The sequence below is a fragment of the Oncorhynchus gorbuscha genome, linkage group LG02 (genome assembly GCF_021184085.1).
Source record: "Oncorhynchus gorbuscha isolate QuinsamMale2020 ecotype Even-year linkage group LG02, OgorEven_v1.0, whole genome shotgun sequence".
Taxonomy (NCBI): Eukaryota; Metazoa; Chordata; class Actinopteri; order Salmoniformes; family Salmonidae; genus Oncorhynchus; species Oncorhynchus gorbuscha.
Genome location: NC_060174.1, coordinates 38561496 through 38581351, shown reverse-complemented (window position 1 = coordinate 38581351; position 19856 = coordinate 38561496). Strand labels below are relative to the sequence as shown.

At 43.7% G+C, this 19856-nt stretch overlaps 1 protein-coding gene across 4 annotated transcripts; it reads right to left on the bottom strand.

Annotated features, from left to right (window-relative positions):
• Positions 1-210: 210 nt before the first annotated feature.
• On the bottom strand, positions 211-19038 carry LOC124002080 (PHD and RING finger domain-containing protein 1-like). 4 transcript variants are annotated; one of them, XM_046309352.1, is made up of 19 exons: positions 18899-19038; positions 17744-17884; positions 17518-17622; positions 17182-17378; positions 16814-16897; positions 16418-16551; positions 16123-16214; positions 15802-15974; positions 15201-15336; positions 14999-15114; positions 14693-14886; positions 14338-14466; positions 14093-14238; positions 8366-10082; positions 6944-8232; positions 6572-6648; positions 4217-4405; positions 3678-3806; positions 211-2614 (listed from the first exon to the last, which is right to left on the bottom strand). In XM_046309352.1, exons 2-19 carry the CDS (start codon positions 17829-17831, stop codon positions 2465-2467), a joined length of 5145 nt encoding a protein of 1714 aa, XP_046165308.1. In that variant the 5' UTR covers positions 17832-17884; positions 18899-19038; the 3' UTR covers positions 211-2464. The 4 variants fall into 4 exon arrangements, with proteins under 4 accessions (XP_046165308.1, XP_046165299.1, XP_046165325.1 ...); XM_046309343.1 differs by having other exon boundaries at positions 17744-17916; positions 18899-19031; XM_046309369.1 differs by having other exon boundaries at positions 15817-15974; positions 17744-17916; positions 18899-19031.
• Positions 19039-19856: the final 818 nt, after the last annotated feature.

Here is a 19856-nt window from a genome sequence, read left to right as displayed (position 1 = left end):
GGACTTTAACTTCAATTAATATAACCCCCAGCCATATCATTTCATCGCAGTTTGAGATTAGCTACTTCTGTAAAGATTAGTAATATCCTGTTAAATATTATGGTATTATGTTAGTGGGTTCCTTTTTCAAAATGTTGCCCATTCAGTCACAAAATATATCTTCAGCCCACCCTTACATTTTGCATGTTAGTAAAACATGAACACAAAAAGTAAATTGGGACAAAAATGTATTTTATTTTATCATTTTGTGTTCCCTCTGAAGCACTTGCCCTAGGAGATCAAGTAATGAAGGAGAAAAAAACATACATTTAACTCAAGCACCTCCTTTCCCCACTCCTCTCAAAAACAAAGTAGGTAAGCTCAAGTCCAATCAAACCCTAGACACTTCAAGTAGATCTGAAAGGATCAGATACTGCAGGTACAGTATACACAATTTGGTAGCAACTCCATCTGGCCCTCTGATACACCAATCCAATCCTTTTAGGTCTACAGAAGTGACAAGCAGATATAATCTAGGGATCGATTTGAAATGTGAATATAGGTGTAGGACAAGACAGGTGCCCAGTCCAAGGCAGGTCCACACACATCCATTCTACTACACACACAGAATGGGAACATGCCAACGCCAAAATTGAAAAGATAGGGGGATATTCTTTAACGCACATTTCTACAAATAAACTTTTAGAGATCTAGAGGAGTCTTTGAAAATAAGTAGAGAAGGCCAACCGTTTTCAGGTACAGTTGTAAGTATTCATTAGCAGGAAGGAAGTGAACCACTTCCAACCAATGAGAAACAGTGATTACAGATGGCATGAATTGAATACCGTATGACTAGGGCCAGGGGTTTCTCCCATCTATGATACCTGACTAGGAAATCCTTTGGCCCCTTGTTAAGAGTGTTTGTCATGTCGTTACCAAAAACATCCTGGCCTTGACTAAGATTATGGACTATTACTTGATTAACAATTTCCAAGTTAGCAACTACAAGTATGGCAATATTTGCAAGGACTAAAACAAATCTAGTTTGTTTGTGACAAAGAACAAACTCTGGCCGACCAGTGTCAAGAATAAGGGTTATTGCACATTATTCAAACTGGAAAATAAGCGTTTGGAATTAGTCTTTCAGAAGAAATGTGAGCAAATAGTTGAGTTCATAACCAAGTGTGAATGTGTGAAGAAATGGGAAAAACATTGATTAGGTTGCAAGACAGGCATGATATGCTTTGTCTTATGACTTGTTAGCCTGCTACAAATATACAACAGAACTAGCCAATTGATTCTAGATGAAACGTTAAACTAAGAGAAAACAGGTGAAGGTGCAGTATTCACAAAACTTATATAAACTCCAGTGTCTGCTGGTTTTCACTAATCATTGGCAAATGACTGGTCAATTGATCAATTAAAGCTGATGATTGCAGTCACCTCACCTGGTTTCCTGTCTTAATCAAAACCTGATGAAAAAGGTAGGATTAAAACCAGTAGACACTTTGGGCCGAGTCCAAACTTAAGAAAATTCACAACTCCAAACTTTCTCAACAAACATGCATTGATTATCAATGGGAGATTTTTTGAGGAAGTCTGAGTTGTGTGCCTCATCTCAAGTTAGTATTCTGCCAATAGAGACCAGAGGAGCGTTGACAATCTGAGCACCACTGAAGAGGACAGCCACTATGTGCAGAGCCACATACTGTATGGTCAACCAGCACTCCATCGGATCCAGTTCCATAGCACAGAGACATTCACGAAAACAACAAACTTCATCCAGAACCATGAACAATATACATCTGTGAATTCCCGTTAGGCAGCTAACAACTGGAAGGGCGTACATAATGATCATTCAAAATCAATATTTACACCAATTCTAAAATAATTGTTTCTCCTTTTCAAAATAAATTGCCTACTGGTATTTTTCTGCATTGTGGCGTTCTTTTAAAAATACCCCTCTACTGCCCAAAAGATACAAAATAAAAGCCACCACTGCTTCTATTCAGACATTTTGCCAGTAGAAATAGCTGCTTCACATTATCCCTTAGCCTCTCTTGACTGAAAGGTGATCTGACAGAGCTGTCTCTTTAAGACAGAATCTCTGTGTTAGCCTCATACAGAGTAGACCAACAAAGTACATCTACATGGTCTGGCCCCGGGTGAACCTGGAAACAAATTCAATTCAAAACAGATGTTTGGCAGTCAGTGGTAATCAAAGTGCCAGACAACATTGGGTGCAGTAAAAGTTACTTGCACATCTTTCAACGAAACGCCTCTACCATGATTTTGTGAAACTGTGAATTCCCATGGACAGAACATAACTTTATCGCACCTAAAAACTATGAAAGACAAATCAAATTTGGAGCCACTCTTTCACTAAGTCCTTGCTTGAGTCCCCTTACAATCCTGTGACATAAGATAACAGAAATGATTAAATGAGTGAAAATGGCTGAATATGGCTGAGTGCTTGTGGATGATTTCATGGGGTCTCTGGATCGTTTATTCTATCAGTTTCTGCCTCCTCCTCTCCTTTCCTGTGTTTCCTGTCATGTTTGTATTTGTCCACATAGGCTTTGACCAGGTTGGCCACTTTCACTGGGTTGATCTCTCCACTCTTACTGTGGCAGACCTGGAATCACAATGGGAAAACAAATTATATACAAGTCAGAGAAGCAATTTACAAACAGTCAAATTATTTTATTTTTAATCCACTGTGAAACAAGGGCTGCATTCCAAACACTTAAAAGATACCCCCTATCCTCTCAGCCCTCAAATGAAGTGGACACTTCTGATGACATATCATGACATCTGATGTGTTTACACCTGCAGAACAAGGGGCGAGGGAGGAAGGAATGATTTTTAAAAGGACCACCCTTGCCCGGAAATTCGTCACTTGTTCATCCCTTGATGATTGTGTTTTCAGCCACCGGTAGCTTGTGGGTGCTTTATATGCACTACAGTCAATTATGATTGCATGTTTACTTATATTAACTATAGAATTATTAATATACGCCTACTTTATGATAGCTAGCAAATTAATTAGCTAACTAATGTTAGCCTGCCTAGCTGGAACTGCTGAAGAAAAATGTTTTATTTCTACAATTTCCAAAACAAAAACATTATTTTTACTAGACGTGTTTGTGCCATCATGTGCATTAGTAGCACAATTTCTAACCTTTTTACATCCGTTTTTACTTACACTTGTATGTTGACTTCTCCATATTGACATTGAGGTTTTAAGTTTTGGCTGACTTAGCGGATATTACAATCATCGCAAACTGAATTATGGGGTGTTTCAGGCCCCGGAGTGAACATTATTGTACATTCACAAACTCTATCAAAAACGAGGGCTGAGGGGCTTACATTCCAATCTTCCCAAGGGCATAAGGCGACGGTAAGTGGATGACGGTGTGTCTTATGAGTTTGAAACACAGCCACAGGCTGTCTTTCGTCATGTACTGCAAGAATTAGTGGAAGACTCAGTTGATTCTTGTAAATCTAAACTCTCATTTGCACAGGTTGAGACAAGCCCCTACATCAACCAATGAAAGACACCTGATCTAAAGATTTACTCCCATGATAAACATCTTTGGTATCATTATTATGTGCACGTTCTCCAGTTCCCGTAAAAAATCATTTTAATTCGGAATTGCATACCACATGACACAATTTGATCCAATTATCAAGTCTACCTTCTGGACAGCCTTGCGTACGATTTCCTTGTACTCGTCCTTCGTGATGTCTTTCTTCTGGTAGAAGGGTTTGATTGCCAGTTTCACCTCCTTTATGGCTCTCTCCTGCATGTGAAGCTTCTTTATGTACTAAGGATAGACACCGGTGATTAGTCAACATACACTACTACACAATGAAGGGGACTGGTCATTTGTTGTCAAGAAGTATATAAGGACATATATATATATATATATATATATAGTGCATTCAGAAAGTATTCAGACCCCTGGACTTTTTACAAATTTTGTTACGTTACAGCCTTATTCTAGAATTGATTAAATTGTTTTTTTTCTTCATCAATCTACACACAATACCCCATAATGACAAAGCAAAAAACAATGGACATTTCAATCAATTTTAGAATAAGGCTGTAACATAACAAAATGTGGAAAAGGTAAATGGGTGTGAATACTTTCTGAATGCACTGTATACACATAGATATCACCCAAGTGTGCATTGATACATTTGAAGACCATAATGGTCTTTCTCTCAGACTCACATTATCATTTCTGGAAGCATCATCCTCTCCTAGGGCTTCATTGGGTTCCCCCTGAACAGGTTTGGAGAGCCCTACTTGTGGTAGGCTGTTGGAGCTGGAAAGCGCACTGGGGAGCACTAGAGACGCACTGGCCCTCTTGGTGCTCTGAACCTTGGGGTCAGTGAGTGATGTAGCACCCAAGGCGGCCTCCTATGGGTGGGAAGGTTAACTGACTATGGGTGAATCCCAATTTGAGATGTGTGCGCAAGTTAAATGTTCACACAAGAATTAAAGATTTTAGGTATTGGTAAATTACAGTACAATATTAACATTTTTATTTTAAATATTGTATTTCATGTTCTTAAGTCACAACAGCAATATTACCTAACTAAACTAAATTACAAGCATTTCGCTACACTCGCATTAAATCTCAAACATCTATTGTCTCATCGAGACCTAACAGGAAATATGTTATTGTGCTGTTATTTCCAGCACATAAAAGCCTCTGACGTGTAACATTCCTCCGTTCTAAAGTTTCTATTTCCCAAGTAATGCTTCTACTTTCATTTCACTGTGAAACGCTGCTTTATCAGTTTCAGTTTCAGTTTCACATGAGCTCTCAAAAGACCCATGTGATCAGCAATGGCTTTACGCTGACAGCCACAACAACTGCTCTCCGAGTAAAAGAAAAGACAGACTGCCACCCTGTGGCCTGTCAGGAGAGATGCATGTTAATTACAGAAACATTTTGTGCTGAATGTTTTGGAGCACTAAATCACAGATATCTGTAAAGATCAACAGTACGTCTACTTTATATTATTGATATGACCAACCGGCAGTATGATGCTGTGACTAGGTGCCATTTCATAGTGAATTCCATACTGATTGATCATAACCAAAGTTCCCTCTAAACTAGACCCGAGACTGTTATGCAGCTCCCCCAAACTAACACACACGGAGAGAAGCACGATATTGAACTTCACTCAACTTTATAGAGTTTCCCTTTACTGTTGAAATTGTGAACAACTCAACGTAATATTAGCCACTTTCCATGCAACATATCGAAACAAAACGATCTATGCAAGAGAAGTTGCTGTTCGCAGAACGCTTCGGAGTAGGTTTATATTGCGCAGCCTATTCTCTACAGTCTACACAGACCAGTGCGGCGGCATTACCAATCAGAGCTGCAGTAGGCCTATATGCAACTAGGCCATTGCCACATATGGAGCTGTGCCATTTACATTGTACTGGACTGTTTTTACAGCTGTCGTCTTGAGTAGATGCGTTCGTTTTGAGATCAAAGCAAGAGCTGCATGTAGCCACGTATGCACATTTTGTTCATATCCTGTCAGTTAGTGAGTTATTAGCCCAGTTATATATTGCTGACTACAAGAACACAAAACGTGTACATTTCTAGACTTCTTTGAAAAGTGAGTTAAGTAAAGAGCTTTTTTTTTGGTCTTAAAGGGGCAGTGTTGTATTTAGAGACAACCAAGTAGCCAATAGGCTGAGGGTAGCATAATGTGTCTGATTCTCTGTAATAATGGTATGGAAATAATAACATATTTTATTTTGTAAAGTTGTTTTCTGCATCAAACAACATTTTCAGTCACATCCTTGTCTGAAGAACAAGTGGATAAACAGGTTAGTGTCCAGCCATGCATGTTTTTTTCTAAAGTCTCATGGAATGTAGGCCTACATTGAACACCACACATTGGCTGCTACTGTAGGCTGAATGATAGAACAGTTATTTCCATGTTAAAATGGGATGCATTTTGTCCATTGTTTTTGAATGGTAGGCCACTCTGGTAGACATACATTATCATCAAATAGCCACAGTAGCCTACTTGACCAGTATAAAAACAAACTTAAAGTGGGTACAGCCTCAGTGTTCACAGTAAACACGCTCTAGAAGTTGCACAGAATTTGAACTCAACAGACCTGAAATTTGCTCAGTGTCAAAAAAAATGAGGGAAAACAAAGTGGCCTTTTATTGTCCCCAGCACAAGGTGCACCTGTGTAATGATTATGCTGTTTAATCAGCTTCTTGATATGCCACACCTTGGATGGATTATCTTGGCAAAAGATAAATGCTCACTAACAGGGATGTAAACAAATTTGTGCACAACATTTGAGAGGAATAAACTTTTTGTGAGTATGACATTTCTGGGATTTTTAGTTCAGCTCATGAAACCAACACTTTACATGTTGCGTTTATATTTTTGTTCAGTGCACATATAAGCAGGAAAGAAAGGCAGCATACAGCAGTAGAGGCCTGAAGCACAAAATAGTTATCTAGGTGAGTAGGCACGAATGCATCTACGTTTCTGAGAAGTAAGGAAGAGGTGTGTAGGTGACGAGGTGGCTGAGCCATACCTGATTGGAAGCCTGGGCGGAGGAGGCAGGTCTGCGAGCTCCCTCCTGTTTGAGCTTCAGTTTGTAGAGGGCCAGCTCTGAGACAGAGAAAACACACACCCTATGACCCTCTCTGTGTTATGTGAATTAGAGGTAGTTTCTGAACCGGAGATAAACAGCTGACTAGAAAAACATTAAAGGTCTCTGATTGGGCCAATCCAGATTGGGGTAGGCTAAAATTGTATACAAAGTGAATTATGTTTCTTTGTCATATGCACAGGAACACTTGGTGTACACAGTACAATGACATGCTTACATGGAGGTTCACCTCTCCACAATGCAACAACAATAATAGAAAAGGTAGAATATTTGAAAATGTACAATAATACTCACTACTGCCAGTCTTCTCTGGCTGTGGTCCATCTGGTTCCTGTAGGTTCCAGGTGACTCTCTTCACCGAGGGTTTGGCTTTAACACCTGGCGTGACTGTCTTCACCTCTTCGCCCTCCTTCGCCTCTTTAACCCCAGCCTCCCCTTTCTCTTCTCCTGGCTCTGCTTTCTCACTCTTCACATAGTCCAGACTGTCCAGCATCATGTCCACGTCCATGTCATCAAGTTCATAGTCGGAATGCTCCTCTACCTCTTCCTTCACTGGGATGGTTTGGACAGATGGAGGGGTCTCTGTGAGGGCCTTTGGTACTAGAGGCAGGGATGGTGCCACCTGCTGGCCGGCTGTAGTCACTTCAGCCTGAGAAGGAGCACGGACAGGGTTGGTGCGGAGTGTTGAGAAGCTGGGGCTGGGTTGGCCTGTGGGGGGAACAGTGATGATGGAGGTCAGTTGTTGAGGCAGCTCAGGCCAGATGTGCTCATTCTTAGTTTCCTTTAATAGCAGGTCTTTTTGTTTGGTTATGTCTGAGGTGGGGAGGGCGCACGCCTCATTTATGAGGGGGGGAGGTTTTTCCGTTTTGATCTCCTTGTGCTCTTGCAAGTCCTTGAACTCGCTGAACATTGACAGAGGTTTTTCTTCCTTGATTGGTTTACTATCCAGTGATTCTTCAAACATATCAAAGGCAGGCAGTATCTCTTTTTTGATTTCTTTGAGCAGCTTCGACTCCTTGAGCAGTTTTGCTGAGAGAGAGGCGTGCTTCTCTGTTCTAAATTCATTGCCGTCACTCTCCTTTTTCACCTGGCAGACAGAGAGGACAGAGTGAGGTTTGAGTCCTGAAGAAGAAGGCGGCATCTCTTGTTTGATCTCTCGCTCTTTTCTGTCTTCTTCAGCCTCTCTCTCCTCTTTCAGAGTAAGCCCTTTCTCTTGTATCTTCTCTTTCTGTTCTTCTAGCTCTTTGGAGGAGGTGGTTGAGAAAGACCCTGGTCTGTGTGTGCCCTGTGACGACCCCTCTTCTTTTCTCCTCTCTCTGGACCGCGACCTGGACCTCGGCCTCTTCTTGTCTTTTGACCGCACCTCAAACCTGTTTTTTGACCCAGAGGATGATGGTTGTGATCGTGAGTAGTCTTTCCTCCTCTCCCTGGACCTGGACCGCGAGCGAGACTGCGAGTGACCTCGCTTCTTGGCATTTGATGGCCGACCCTTCTCTCTCTCTCTCTCACTCTCCCTGCTCCCCATCTTCTGCTTCCTACTCTGGGACCGCTCTCTGCTGCTGGAGCCGGACCCTGACCTCGACCTAAATCAAAAAATAAGAGTTATTATAATAACAGTATATACTAGAACACATTTCATAATTTATTATATTATTATTAAAAGCTCACAAAATCACTGCACACAGAATTTACATTATCACAGATTTACATTAGTACCTGGAGCGCCTCCTGTCTTTGGAGAGCGAGCATGACCGTCTCTTCTTCTTGCGAGACCTCTCAGAGGTCTCAGAAGTGGAGCTGTCTGATGGAGAACAAAGCAGTCTCCCCTCCCTCGATTCTGAACGCCTGGACCTTCTCTCACCCCCCTCTTCTCCTCTCTTACCCTCCTTGTCTCCCCTCTTCCTCCCTTGCTGCTCCGGGGCCTTGTCTCCTCTTCTCCTGCCTGCCTCTGGGCTGTTTGAGGTGGACCTCCGTTCCGTGGAAGACTCCCCACCTTTGGATGTTTTCCTCCCATGGCCTGAGGGCCTGGAGTTTGATTTAGACAAGGACAGGGACTTGGGGGGGCTGTCCTGGGGCTCTGACTTGATCTCGGTCTTCACCATCTTGTTGTTGTGGTGGCTGGAAGCTGAGCTGGATGACAAATTATCAGTCTTCTGGCTCTGGGGCTCTCGATTCTTGCCCCCTTGTTCTTTCCTCTCCTTCTTCCCAGGGACATGGCTCTGGGACAGGGGTGTGCTGGTGCCAGTCATCCCAGACCTGGGTGCGTTGTGTGGGCCGTGACCAGGCTTTGCCGTGTCTGCCTCGCTCTTCACATCCAGAACTTCTCCTGAGCCCTCATCCCTCTCCAGTGACACCCTATTTTCCAGTGCCTCAGCTTTCACCTGGTAGATGGTACATTCCTTGTGCGCCATGGATGGTTTCCCCCCAGCATGGCTCTCTCCTTCACTTTCTGAGGCGTTGGAGTCTGAGCCTGTTGGGTGGAAGGGGTCGTATATATCCCCCTCCTCCTCTTTGACCTGTGTGTGTGAGGTGGCCAGGGGCCTCTGTTTGCTGCTGCGCTCCTCTCTTCTCCTCTTCGCCGCCTCTTCTTCCGTGGACAGTGGTTCTTGACTGTTGCCGGTGGCAAACATTGCTGAGGCGTTGTTAAGCTGTCGGGCGTGCCACGCATTCCCACTGGCATTGATCCGGAAGCACACTGTGGATGCCAATGCCGGGTTGACTGGGGAATCAGAGGAAGAGGAAAAGGAGCTGGAGAAGGCAGACGAAGAGCCTGCTTGCTCTGGTCTCTGTCTCTGGCCCTCTGTCCTGCCCTGCTGCTGCTGATCCACCCGTGGCTGCCTACCCCTGTTCCCACCCAGGCTGTTCACACAGGCCTCAGGGAAGCCATTACCATTAGCACGGCTACTATTATCCCCCCTACTGACAATGCCATTCGTTAGCCCACCACTCTCCCGTTTTATCTTTGGTATCCTGGGAAGCACCGATACTGGTGCTTCCCATACTGGTTTAGGTGCAGCCTTCTTAGCCTGGGGCTGTGGTGGCACGGTCTCCCTCCCTCTTGACCGAGAGTCTGGGGTAGGAGTGGAGGTAGAGGTGGCTTCCCTCTGGGTCCTATGGGGAAGTTGTACACCAGTGGCCCCCCAGTGGCTCTGTCCAAGACTAGGGCTGGGTCTGGGAGGCGGGGAAGTCTGGCTGTGGCTGGCCGGGCAAGGGGATGAGGGGGTGAGAGGGGACGAGCAGGGCCCTGGGGAGCTGAGGGAGGGCCTGTTCAGGGGGCTACAGGAGGGTCCCACCACCAGGTCTCCGTTAGTGGGGAGAGAGAGGGTGCTGACCGCTTCTGGGTTAGGGGACATCCCTGAGTGGTTCTGGGCTACTGATTCACCAGAGCTGCTGCTCCTACTGCTGCCCAGCCTGGACGAAGATGACACACCCACTACAATACAAACACAAGACATCCATTTACTAACCCTTATTATGCTGTTTAACACAGAATCCAACAGACTTCAAAATGAATGATAGACAAGCAATAAAACTAGGGCTGTCCCAAACTATAAAAAAATATTTGTCGATGAGTTTTGTCCTGTCCCTGTCCTGTCCCATGTTTAAACTTATTTTTACATATATAGACAGACCCCCCCCCATGTGTTTGAATAAAACCAACTATATATGCACTGAGCTTGTCTGATGCTTTAAGCACACTGTTTGATTAAATGATTAGGACACACAAATTACTCAAGAAAGAGCCCAATGGTCACATGGTTAAAAAAAAGTGACAGTGTGCCTGTGTGACTGGCGCACGTTGTCTCCATCTCCTCCCTGCTGCAGCGAAAAAGCATTTTAGTTACTAACTGAAAAGTTCTGTTAACTACAGTTGAAGTCGGAAGTTTACATACGCTTAGGTTGGAGTCGTTGAAAAATGAGTTTTAATCACTCCACAAATTTCTTGTTAACAAACTATAGTTTTGGCAAGTCGGTTAGGACATCTACTTTGTGCATGACAAGTCATTTTTCCATCAATTGTTTACAGACAGATTATTTCACTTAATCACAATTCCAGTGGGTCAGAAGTTCACATACACTAAGTTGACTGTGCCTTTAAACAGCTTGAAAATTCCAGAAAATTATGTCATGGCTTTAGAAGCTTCTGATAGGCTAATTGACAACATTTGAATCAATTGAAGGTGCACCTGTGGATGTATTTCAAGGCCTACCTTCAAACTCAGTGCCTCTTTGCTTGACATCATGTGAAAATCAAAAGAAATCAGCCAAGACATCAGAATTTATTTTGTAGAACTCCACAAGTCTGGTTCATCCTTGGGAGCAATTTCCAAATGCCTGAAAGTACCACGTTCATCTGTACAAATAATAGTATGCAAGTTTAAACACCACGGGACCACGCAGCCGTCATACTGCTCAGGAAGGAGACGCGTTCTGTTTCCTAGAGATGAACGTATTTTGGTGCGAAAAGTGCAAATCAATCCCAGAACAGCAGCAAAGGACGTTGTGAAGATGCTGGAGGAAACAGGTACAAAAGTATCTATATCCACAGTAAAACGAGTCATATATATCGACATAACCTGAAAGGCCGCTCAACAAGGAAGCCACTGCTCCAAATCCACCATAAAAAAACAGACTACGGTTTGCAACTGCACATGGGGACAAAGATAATACTTTTTGGAGAAATGTCCTCTGGTCTGATGAAACAAAAATAGAACTGTTTGGCCATAATGACCATTGTTATGTTAGGAGGAAAAAAGGTGAGGCTTGCAAGCCAAAGAACACCATCCCAACCGTGAAGCATCGGGGTGGCAGCATCATGTTGTGGGGGTGCTTTGCTGCGGGAGGGACTTGTGCACTTCACAAAATAGATTGCATCATGAGGCAGAAAAATGATGTAGCTCTATTGAAGCAACATCTCATGACGTCAGTCAGTAAGTTAAAGCTTGGTACCAAATACTAATTGAGTGTATGTAAACTTCTGACCCACTGGGAATGTGATGAAAGAAATAAAAGCTGAAATAAATCATTCTCTCCTATTATTCTGACATTTCACATTTTCTAAATAAAGTGGTGATCCTAACTGACCTAAGACAGGGAATTCTTAATGGATTAGATGTCAGGAATTGTGAATCTGAGTTTAAATGTATTTGGCGTAGGTGTATGTAAACTTCCGTGTTCAACTGTATACATACAAAAACATATATGGGGGATTGAAAATGACAATTACATTGATGGATCAACAATCTATCCGCAACATTAAAGTTGATCCACCCACTAAAAAAATGAATTTAAAAAACCTCAGCAATGAAGTGGTAGGCCACACAATCTCTCAGAACGGGACCGCGAGTGCTGAAGCACCTAAAAATCGTCTGTCCTCGGTTGCAACACTCACTACAGAGTTCCAAAATGCCTCTGGAAGCAACGTCATCACAAGAACTGTTCATCGGGAGGTTCATGAAATGGGTTTCCATGGCCGATCAGCCGCACACCAGCCTAAGATCTGGAGCAGTGGAAACGCGTTCTTTGGAGTGATGAATGCTTCACCATCTGGCAGTCCAACGGACTAATCTGGGTTTGGCGGATGTTAAGAGAACACTACCTGCTCCAATGCATAGTCATAACTGTAGAGTTTGGTAGAGGAGGAATAATGGTCTGGGGCTGTTTTTCATGGTTCGGGTTAGGCCCCTTAGTTCCAGTGAAGGGAAGGCCCTTTTTCTGTTTCAGCATGACAATGTTTGGGATGAATTGGAATGCCTACTGCTAGCCAGGCCTAATTGCCGAACATCAGTGCTGACCTCACTAATGCTCGTGGCTGAATGGAAGCAAGTCCCTGCAGCAATGTTCCAACATCTAGTGGAAAGCACTCCCAGAAGAGTGGAGGCTGTTATAGCAGCAAAGGGGGACCAACTCCATATTCATGCCCATGATTTTGGAATGAGCAGGTGTCAACATACCTTTGGTCATGTAGTGTATATATGGATGATTTATAAAGCCAGGCACATTTAACTGTTAGATTATTGATTATAGACCTAATTAAGTTGGTTTGCCCTCTCCTCAATTTGCTTAGACAATCAGGCAATTCGCAATGGGACTAGTATTAATAGAGAACGTTGGTTATGTAATTATTACCCCAGAATATCCATTATTCCAGAGGACGATTCGGATGGGATTTGTTCTTTCTAAACTGCCCCATGTAATTATTTTTTCCAATAAAATGACAGTTATGACGGAAGCCTGGACGTGTTTTTCTAGACGTGAATATATTTCAACAAGTCGAGACGATAACAGGTTACACTGATAACTCCAGCTTGGCTCCTAAGTTGCTAAACCATACCAAACCATCTTTGGTATAGTGTTTCCATAATATTTTAATTGAGGAAGTGTGATCGTAGGATATTTTAGCGATCTGCAGCAGACGTCCTAAATGCCCCACAGCCTTCAGACGTGAGCTAAACAGTGCACTTGCACTTGAGATGCATTTTAAGGCTATGGATGCGAAAGTGAACTTTTAGGTCACGTTTAGGTCAGTTGTACGCTGCTTTGAGATCTATTAACAGCAAGGGTTACATTGAATAGGTGTAATATTTTTTACTGGTGCATTTGGCAATATGTTATTCATATGCACAAAACATATGAACAAAAGCAATCACTGTGAAAGTTGATGCATATATATATATATATATACACACATGCTATGCGCAGCACTTCGTTCAATTTATCGAATCAGTTATTGTTTTCTTGTTCAAACCGTGAGCAACACCTGTCCAACTAGATGTAGATTATTCTGTCTGGAATTGTTATTCTCCTGCCATTTACAAATTACTGACATGGCAGATTCAGACAGGACTAAAATGACAGATGTGGTGTTGTGCTTGTGCACATAATTACATTACCCGACCAGCCCCAGTAAAACTAATCCTGTCTGAATAGGGTTTAAGACAAGGGCTGTTTCCTCGTCTCTGCTGCTGCTGCCTCCCCCGCATTGTTCTCAATCCCAATATGCTGGTTCATTTTGCTGTTATGCACAGAGCAACATAGGGAAAGGCGCCAGTTCTACGGCACGCTGAAGATGATGTTTCAGTACTGTGGACAGTGACCATATCCATAAAATAATGGTTATATTACATAATATAACCATATTGAATTTCAGTGTCATGTCTTAGAGTGATGGACTATACCATCCACGTGGCCTCCGCAATGGATTAGTCCATTGAGACAGGCACGAATCTGAGTGCGACTGCTCGACTAAAGAAATCTTGGTCGACCAACAACCTATCGACCAAACCATCGACCAGTCAACTAAATGAGGTCAGACCTAAATAAGATGTTCACTAGTTCTTGAATAGCCAGGTATTAGATACGGAAAACAAACAAAAAATAGCAGAAAAAAAGAGAAAGGACAAGGGATTGAACTGAAGAAAGGAAGAAACCCTAGCAGCCCACCTGGTTTGGTAGCCTTGAGGGATCCGTCTCTGTTGATGACCACGTCTGAGCTGTCCATCAGCAGCATGCTCTGTCCTGATAGGATGCTGCCCAGAAGGTCAGGCACTGGGGCCAACGCCGCCACCTGGGGCAGGCTTGGGCCCCGCCTACAACACCATGGCAACCACAGGTCACACATGTACCATATTGAAGGACGTAACAACATAATGTGACAACATAACGTGGGAGGAGATGAGAAGGGGTACCTAGAGAGGCCAGCAGTGATTGGTCGGGCCACAGGCTGGTGCGAGCGGAGGGCAGAGCGAGATAAGCCATGCCTCTTAGCCTCCAGCAGTGATGTCATGGCCGAGGCATGCTCTTCCTCCTCTTCATTCCTGGGGTGGGATCAACAACCAATCAACATTCAGAACAGGGTTGGAGTGCATTCCACAATTGCTTGTTATTTTCCGAGTTTCTTTTTCTTTTTTAATTCATGGTTTTGTTAAAAATGATTGTTGTATATATGTTCAGTGTTGTTCTGACATTAGCTGGGGATTTCCACTTCCTGGTTGAATAAAGTACTATGTTATCTTATGGTTGTGAGTTGTGCCTGAGACAGACCTGTCAGTGAAGGGGTCCAAGTCAAAGGGGTCTCCATAGACAGAGAGCGAAGCAGCTCCTATGTCAGTTCTCATACTGCCCAGAGTGGTTTCTGTAGGCCGATACACAGAGGGAAGGGATGAGCCCCATTTGGGCTTCCCTATCCCCAGGTTATGGGCTATACGACCACGAGACGTAGGCTCCTTCTTCACCACCTAGAAACACACACGCAAATACACACAGCCAGATTGAACATGAGCACTCCTATCAATCTGTTTTAGGTACTATACTTTTCCTGCTATACGTGTTAAAAATGTAAAGTCTCACCATTTTCCTTCTGGACTTGGACCTCCTCACTCTCCGTTTCCTCCTCTTCCCCCCAGTGCCTGCAGCTTTGCCCTTCTCACCCGATGTCCTCTTACTACTGCCTTTCCTGCGCTTCACTGTGGGCACAGAGCAAATGCATCTATTTTAACAACCCAGATAGGCTGTGTATGTGTGGGGTGTGTGTGAGAGTGCGTGTGTTCACCTGTCCTGCGTCGTCGGCTGGATGGAGCACGGGGTGTGAGGTCCCGTATGTACACGGCTGTGTTGAGTCCTGCCACTACTGCGTTGATTGTGTCATCCAGCCAGGTGGACTGTGGCATCAGAAAACTGGGGGCAATCTGAGACCAGAGGTACACTGCATCACTCTACTGATTCTTGGTTGTCTATAGACAGGCTTTACTTGACATGAACTTCACAGCAGTCTGATGAGGCAGCCTGCAGCGTCACTATGAAGAGCCACCTCTCTCTCTCTGACTCTCTATTCTATTCCTGCATGTCAAATGTTACTTGGTGCAAGTAGCGCATTCAAACGAGACAAAATAACAGTTGTCATTCATCAAATGTTATGTAATACAATACTACATAGAACTACCCACCATACACGTTTCAACCCATGAGGGAAAACATCATTTTTCATTCTGTATGTACATTATCATGCTGCTCAATAAACAATCTTTGCATACAGCGTTCATATCAATACTGCATATCAGTACTACAGAGTACGGGATGCTGACACTAGTGGTGAGTAGCGGAGTGAGGGAGAACAAAGAAGCCAGTAGGAAGCAACACGCCTCATGCCAAACCTGTGCAGTGCGTGCCTGGGTGATGCGGTGGCGGTTGACACTGGCGCGGACCCTCTCGCTTTGCTGGGTGCGGGCGATGGCCCGGGTGGGGCCCGTTGTGCGGGGGCGGGAGCGACTGGTTGTGGGACGGGCGCTGCTCAGACTCTCCACGTCGCTCTGCTCCTCTGAACCCCCTGAGGAGCAGGAACATTGATGAGCTCTGGGATCTTGGTAAATGGACTGACCTGTACTGCACAATACCTGTTCTCAGGCTTTATACAGAGAGTATTGTCAACTTTTTTTCCTCAGAGGAAGACGTAATGACTCAATAGTACTGATTACTTGAATGGCGGTTGTTGGCTTGACACTCTGGGCAGAACCATTCCTCCACAGGGACAGCGTCTAGCGGGGGGGTCAGGCACTCCATGTGGTACCTTCCATGGAGCACAGACATGATGGGTTAGAGATTAGGGGTTAACATGGACATGATCAGATCATCATAAAAAAACAGGGGGAAAAGGCAAAAGGGTTCATTTTAATGACCAGAAGGATGTATTCTGATTTGCCGATGTCGTACAATCAGGAATTCATCATGAAAAATCCAAGAAAGATCAGGTGGTGTGTGTAGCTTGTGTACCCTGCATCACAGCCGTCACAGAGCAGCAGTCGGTCTTCACGGTCGCTCCCCCCACACACCTCACAGCTGGTCTGTTCCAGCTCCAGGTCTATCACCTCTTCCTGGCCCTCCTTCACTGGCTTCTGCACTGTGATCTGCACTCAACCATCACCACACACACATAGAGCAATGAGAGGATAGTGACTGTCTGCAGCTCCCATGCAGGATCCATATTTGGATACACAATGTTTGGACCATAATGTTCTTTGCCACAAAATAAATCAAATACCCTTCATGAGAAATGCACATGACATCTGTAGTAGCTCAAAGACATCCCCACCCCAACATGAAATCATGATCAAAGGCAAATATATGACTTATATTCAACTACAGAAAGTCTGAACTTTTATAACTCACCATTTTCTGCACTTTCCCACCATAACATTTTCTCAGGTAGATGTTATTGAAGACTATTCTATCCACAGGACAGGAGTTTGCATTCTGAGGGAAGAACAAAAACACGCTTGGAAGCACAACATTTGGACACACTTTAACATATCATGATTGTCTGACTTAACAAAAACTCAGTTTATAGGTTTGAAAGTGAAAGCTGAGGTGTGGTGACTCTTGTCCATAGTTTCAGTGATGATCATCAATTTGACAGGTTAATGTCTTTTAGTTCTTACAACAATATCATAATTTTGAGTGTGTACGAAGACTGAAGTGGGTAAAAGGCTTTGACCCCTTGACCCGTCTTCTTGCCCCCTCTGATGTCACCCACCTACCTTGGACCACTCAAGGATGCAGTCGAGGCAGAAGTAGTGTTTGCAGCTCTCTGGTGTGGCCACAGGCTGGCTGTGGAAAGAATTGAGGCAGATGGGACATTTCTCTGTGTCCTCATCTGAGCTCAGGCCTGCCAAGTCAGCAGACACTCCCCCCACTGCACCCTCACCCTCCTTCACAGCATCCTCCTCTTCATCATCTGAGAAACAAGTATGTTGCATGATCAGAGGTTATGAAACTCAAGTGGTAAGTTTATAAAAAGATACTAAAAGTGTATCCTGAACCATTACCGATTCTTTCCTATGAATACAATGGCCTACATCTCAATAACCTCTCACCATCACTATCATCCTCCTCATCTTCTTCTCCATCGAGGTGTTCTTCCTCACCACTGTCAGATGCTACCTCCTCAGATTCCTCCCCATCATCATCTGAGTCTTCATCTGGATGTTGATAAAGAAAAGTGGATGTACAGCCTTACAAAGTTAGCTCTCAGATTATTTCCAATAGTACTAAGATTCAATCATTAGGCTATTCATAAAATGTGGGGAAACGAGCCCATACCTGAGATTGCCCACAATGCTGGCCTTTTCCCTTTTCCGTGGGTAGCATTCCGGTTGATCAGCTCATCCTGGCTGTCCTCTTCGTCCATGGCTGAACATCAGAGAGCCTCCAGCACCAATATCTTGCTAAATCCCAAAGGCTCTGCTTAAGTGAGAGTTATGAATTGTCAGTAGCTGGAAAATACAATGACATTTAAATGAGTGCCACAGCTCTTCACCTGGTCCACCCGCAAACAAAGCTTTCCTGTGTACTCAGTATTGACACCTGCTACAAACAAGGACGCTTGTAGAAATATCAGACTAGCACTTCATTTAAATAGCGGTATGTGAAGGAGGTATATGAAAATCAGCAAGCATGTCACAAGTCAAGTGCTACTTGAAGTGGGCAGCTAGTTAGTCCATTGATAAGAGATTTAACACAAAGGTTAAAGTCTGCCAGACATAAATAACAAGCAGACTGACAAACGAGGTAAAAATGTATACCAAGTTCTCGTTTTCAAGATTATAGTAACTGTTTAGCTTAACTAGCTAACAACTGTTGCTGCTTCAGTTTCCTCAACAACAAACACGCTGCGCGACTGTGGTGGTGCGCTGCTGTGCATACATGCTGGCTAAAAGAGTTGCCTGTTGTTAATAGGTAAACTTAAATACGCTTCGTTACCTAACTACTTACCTTCTTGCAAATAAAACGTGCAATTTATGGAATATTCTTAGCTAGCTATGCAACACTAGCTAGCAATGCATGTTAGCTAGATATCTGCATTGTTTTGGAGAATAACCTGCTAACGTTAGCCTGCTAGCTAGCTAACGTTACCATTATTAGCTTGAGTCTAAATATAACTTGCAAGCTCGTTATCTTCGGTGCATGTGACATTCTTATACTATAATGTTGGTACATTAACAATTTCTCTTTATTTAGGCATACTGGGGCGGCAGGTAGCCTAGTGGTTAGAGCGTGGGCCAGTAACATGAAGGTTGCTTTGATCGAATCCCCTAACTGACAAGATAAACATGTGTTGTTCTATAGCTGAACAAGTCAGTTAACCCACTGTTCCTAGGCCGTCATTGTAAATAAGATTTAGTTCTTAACTGACTTGCCTAGTTAAATAAAAAATAAAAAAAATACTTCGAACATGCAAAGTGTGTTTACACCTACCCTAAACAGTTGTGAGTGACATGTTTGGCGTAATTTCTCAGTCCAGGATTTTTCTTGAGTGACATCGCTGGCTGGAGTGACGGAAATGGCCGAACGCACTCTTCTTCGTCTTTGGGATTGGGCTGGTGGATCGCATACACCACCACCTACTGTACTGGAGTGTGAGGCCAATCACAGCCTACCTACATTAAATTATCTTCATTATTTCTGTTCCTCTAAGGAAGTGAAATAGAGCCCTAGACAACACTTCCCTCCCCTTTCCTCCCCTCACTACACCACCCAAACCCCTAACCCTTCACATAATCTCTCCCTATCACACAGTTCACAAAATGTCAACACATGCTCCACCTTTTCCTCTGATAAACACCCATCACACAGACTTGTTTCATGTCTCCCTACCATCCAAAACGTGGCATTCAAACCTGTGTGGCCAAACCCTAGTCTATTCCACATAACGTCCTCACTGCTACATCACATTCTCCCCACTTCTTCCTTTATTGACCGGTGCATGCAATACAATTGCCTCCTTTGACTACTTGCATCCCACTCCCTTTGCCAAAGATCGAGCCCTTTTGCCCAGCTCAAGGACTTGAGTTCACTGCGTACCAGGTGGACCTGAATATCTACCCCCTCTCTCCTCACAGAACTCTTAGCCACCACATCGTCCTTCTCATTATACTCCACACCCAGCCAAATGCACTCAAATCGCTGTAACACTCTTAAAGATACAGTGTACCTGAAAATGTATCCATTCAATAACTCTTTGATACAATGTATGCCATTTGATACACATATTTACCAAGTATACTCTCATGTAGTGTGTTATTTTGGCTATAGGGGGCGATGTAGAGTGGCAGACCAATCTAGGTTGGATAGGTGAAAGCATCTTCGCCAGATAACGCAGGTTTGGTTGAAACTATTTTATACAAATGTCCATTTCTTCCAAGCCTAGATGAAT

Coding starts and splice junctions, on each gene's coding strand:
- LOC124002080 (XM_046309352.1), bottom strand. CDS start 17,831: ATGGACGAAGAGGACAGCCAGGATGAGCTGATCAACCGGAATGCTACC. Junction 15,975..16,122: donor AGCCAACAACCGCCATTCAA/GTAATCAGTACT, acceptor CCTGCTCCTCAG/GGGGTTCAGAGGAGCAGAGC. Junction 8,233..8,365: donor AAAGACAGGAGGCGCTCCAG/GTACTAATGTAA, acceptor TTTTTGATTTAG/GTCGAGGTCAGGGTCCGGCT.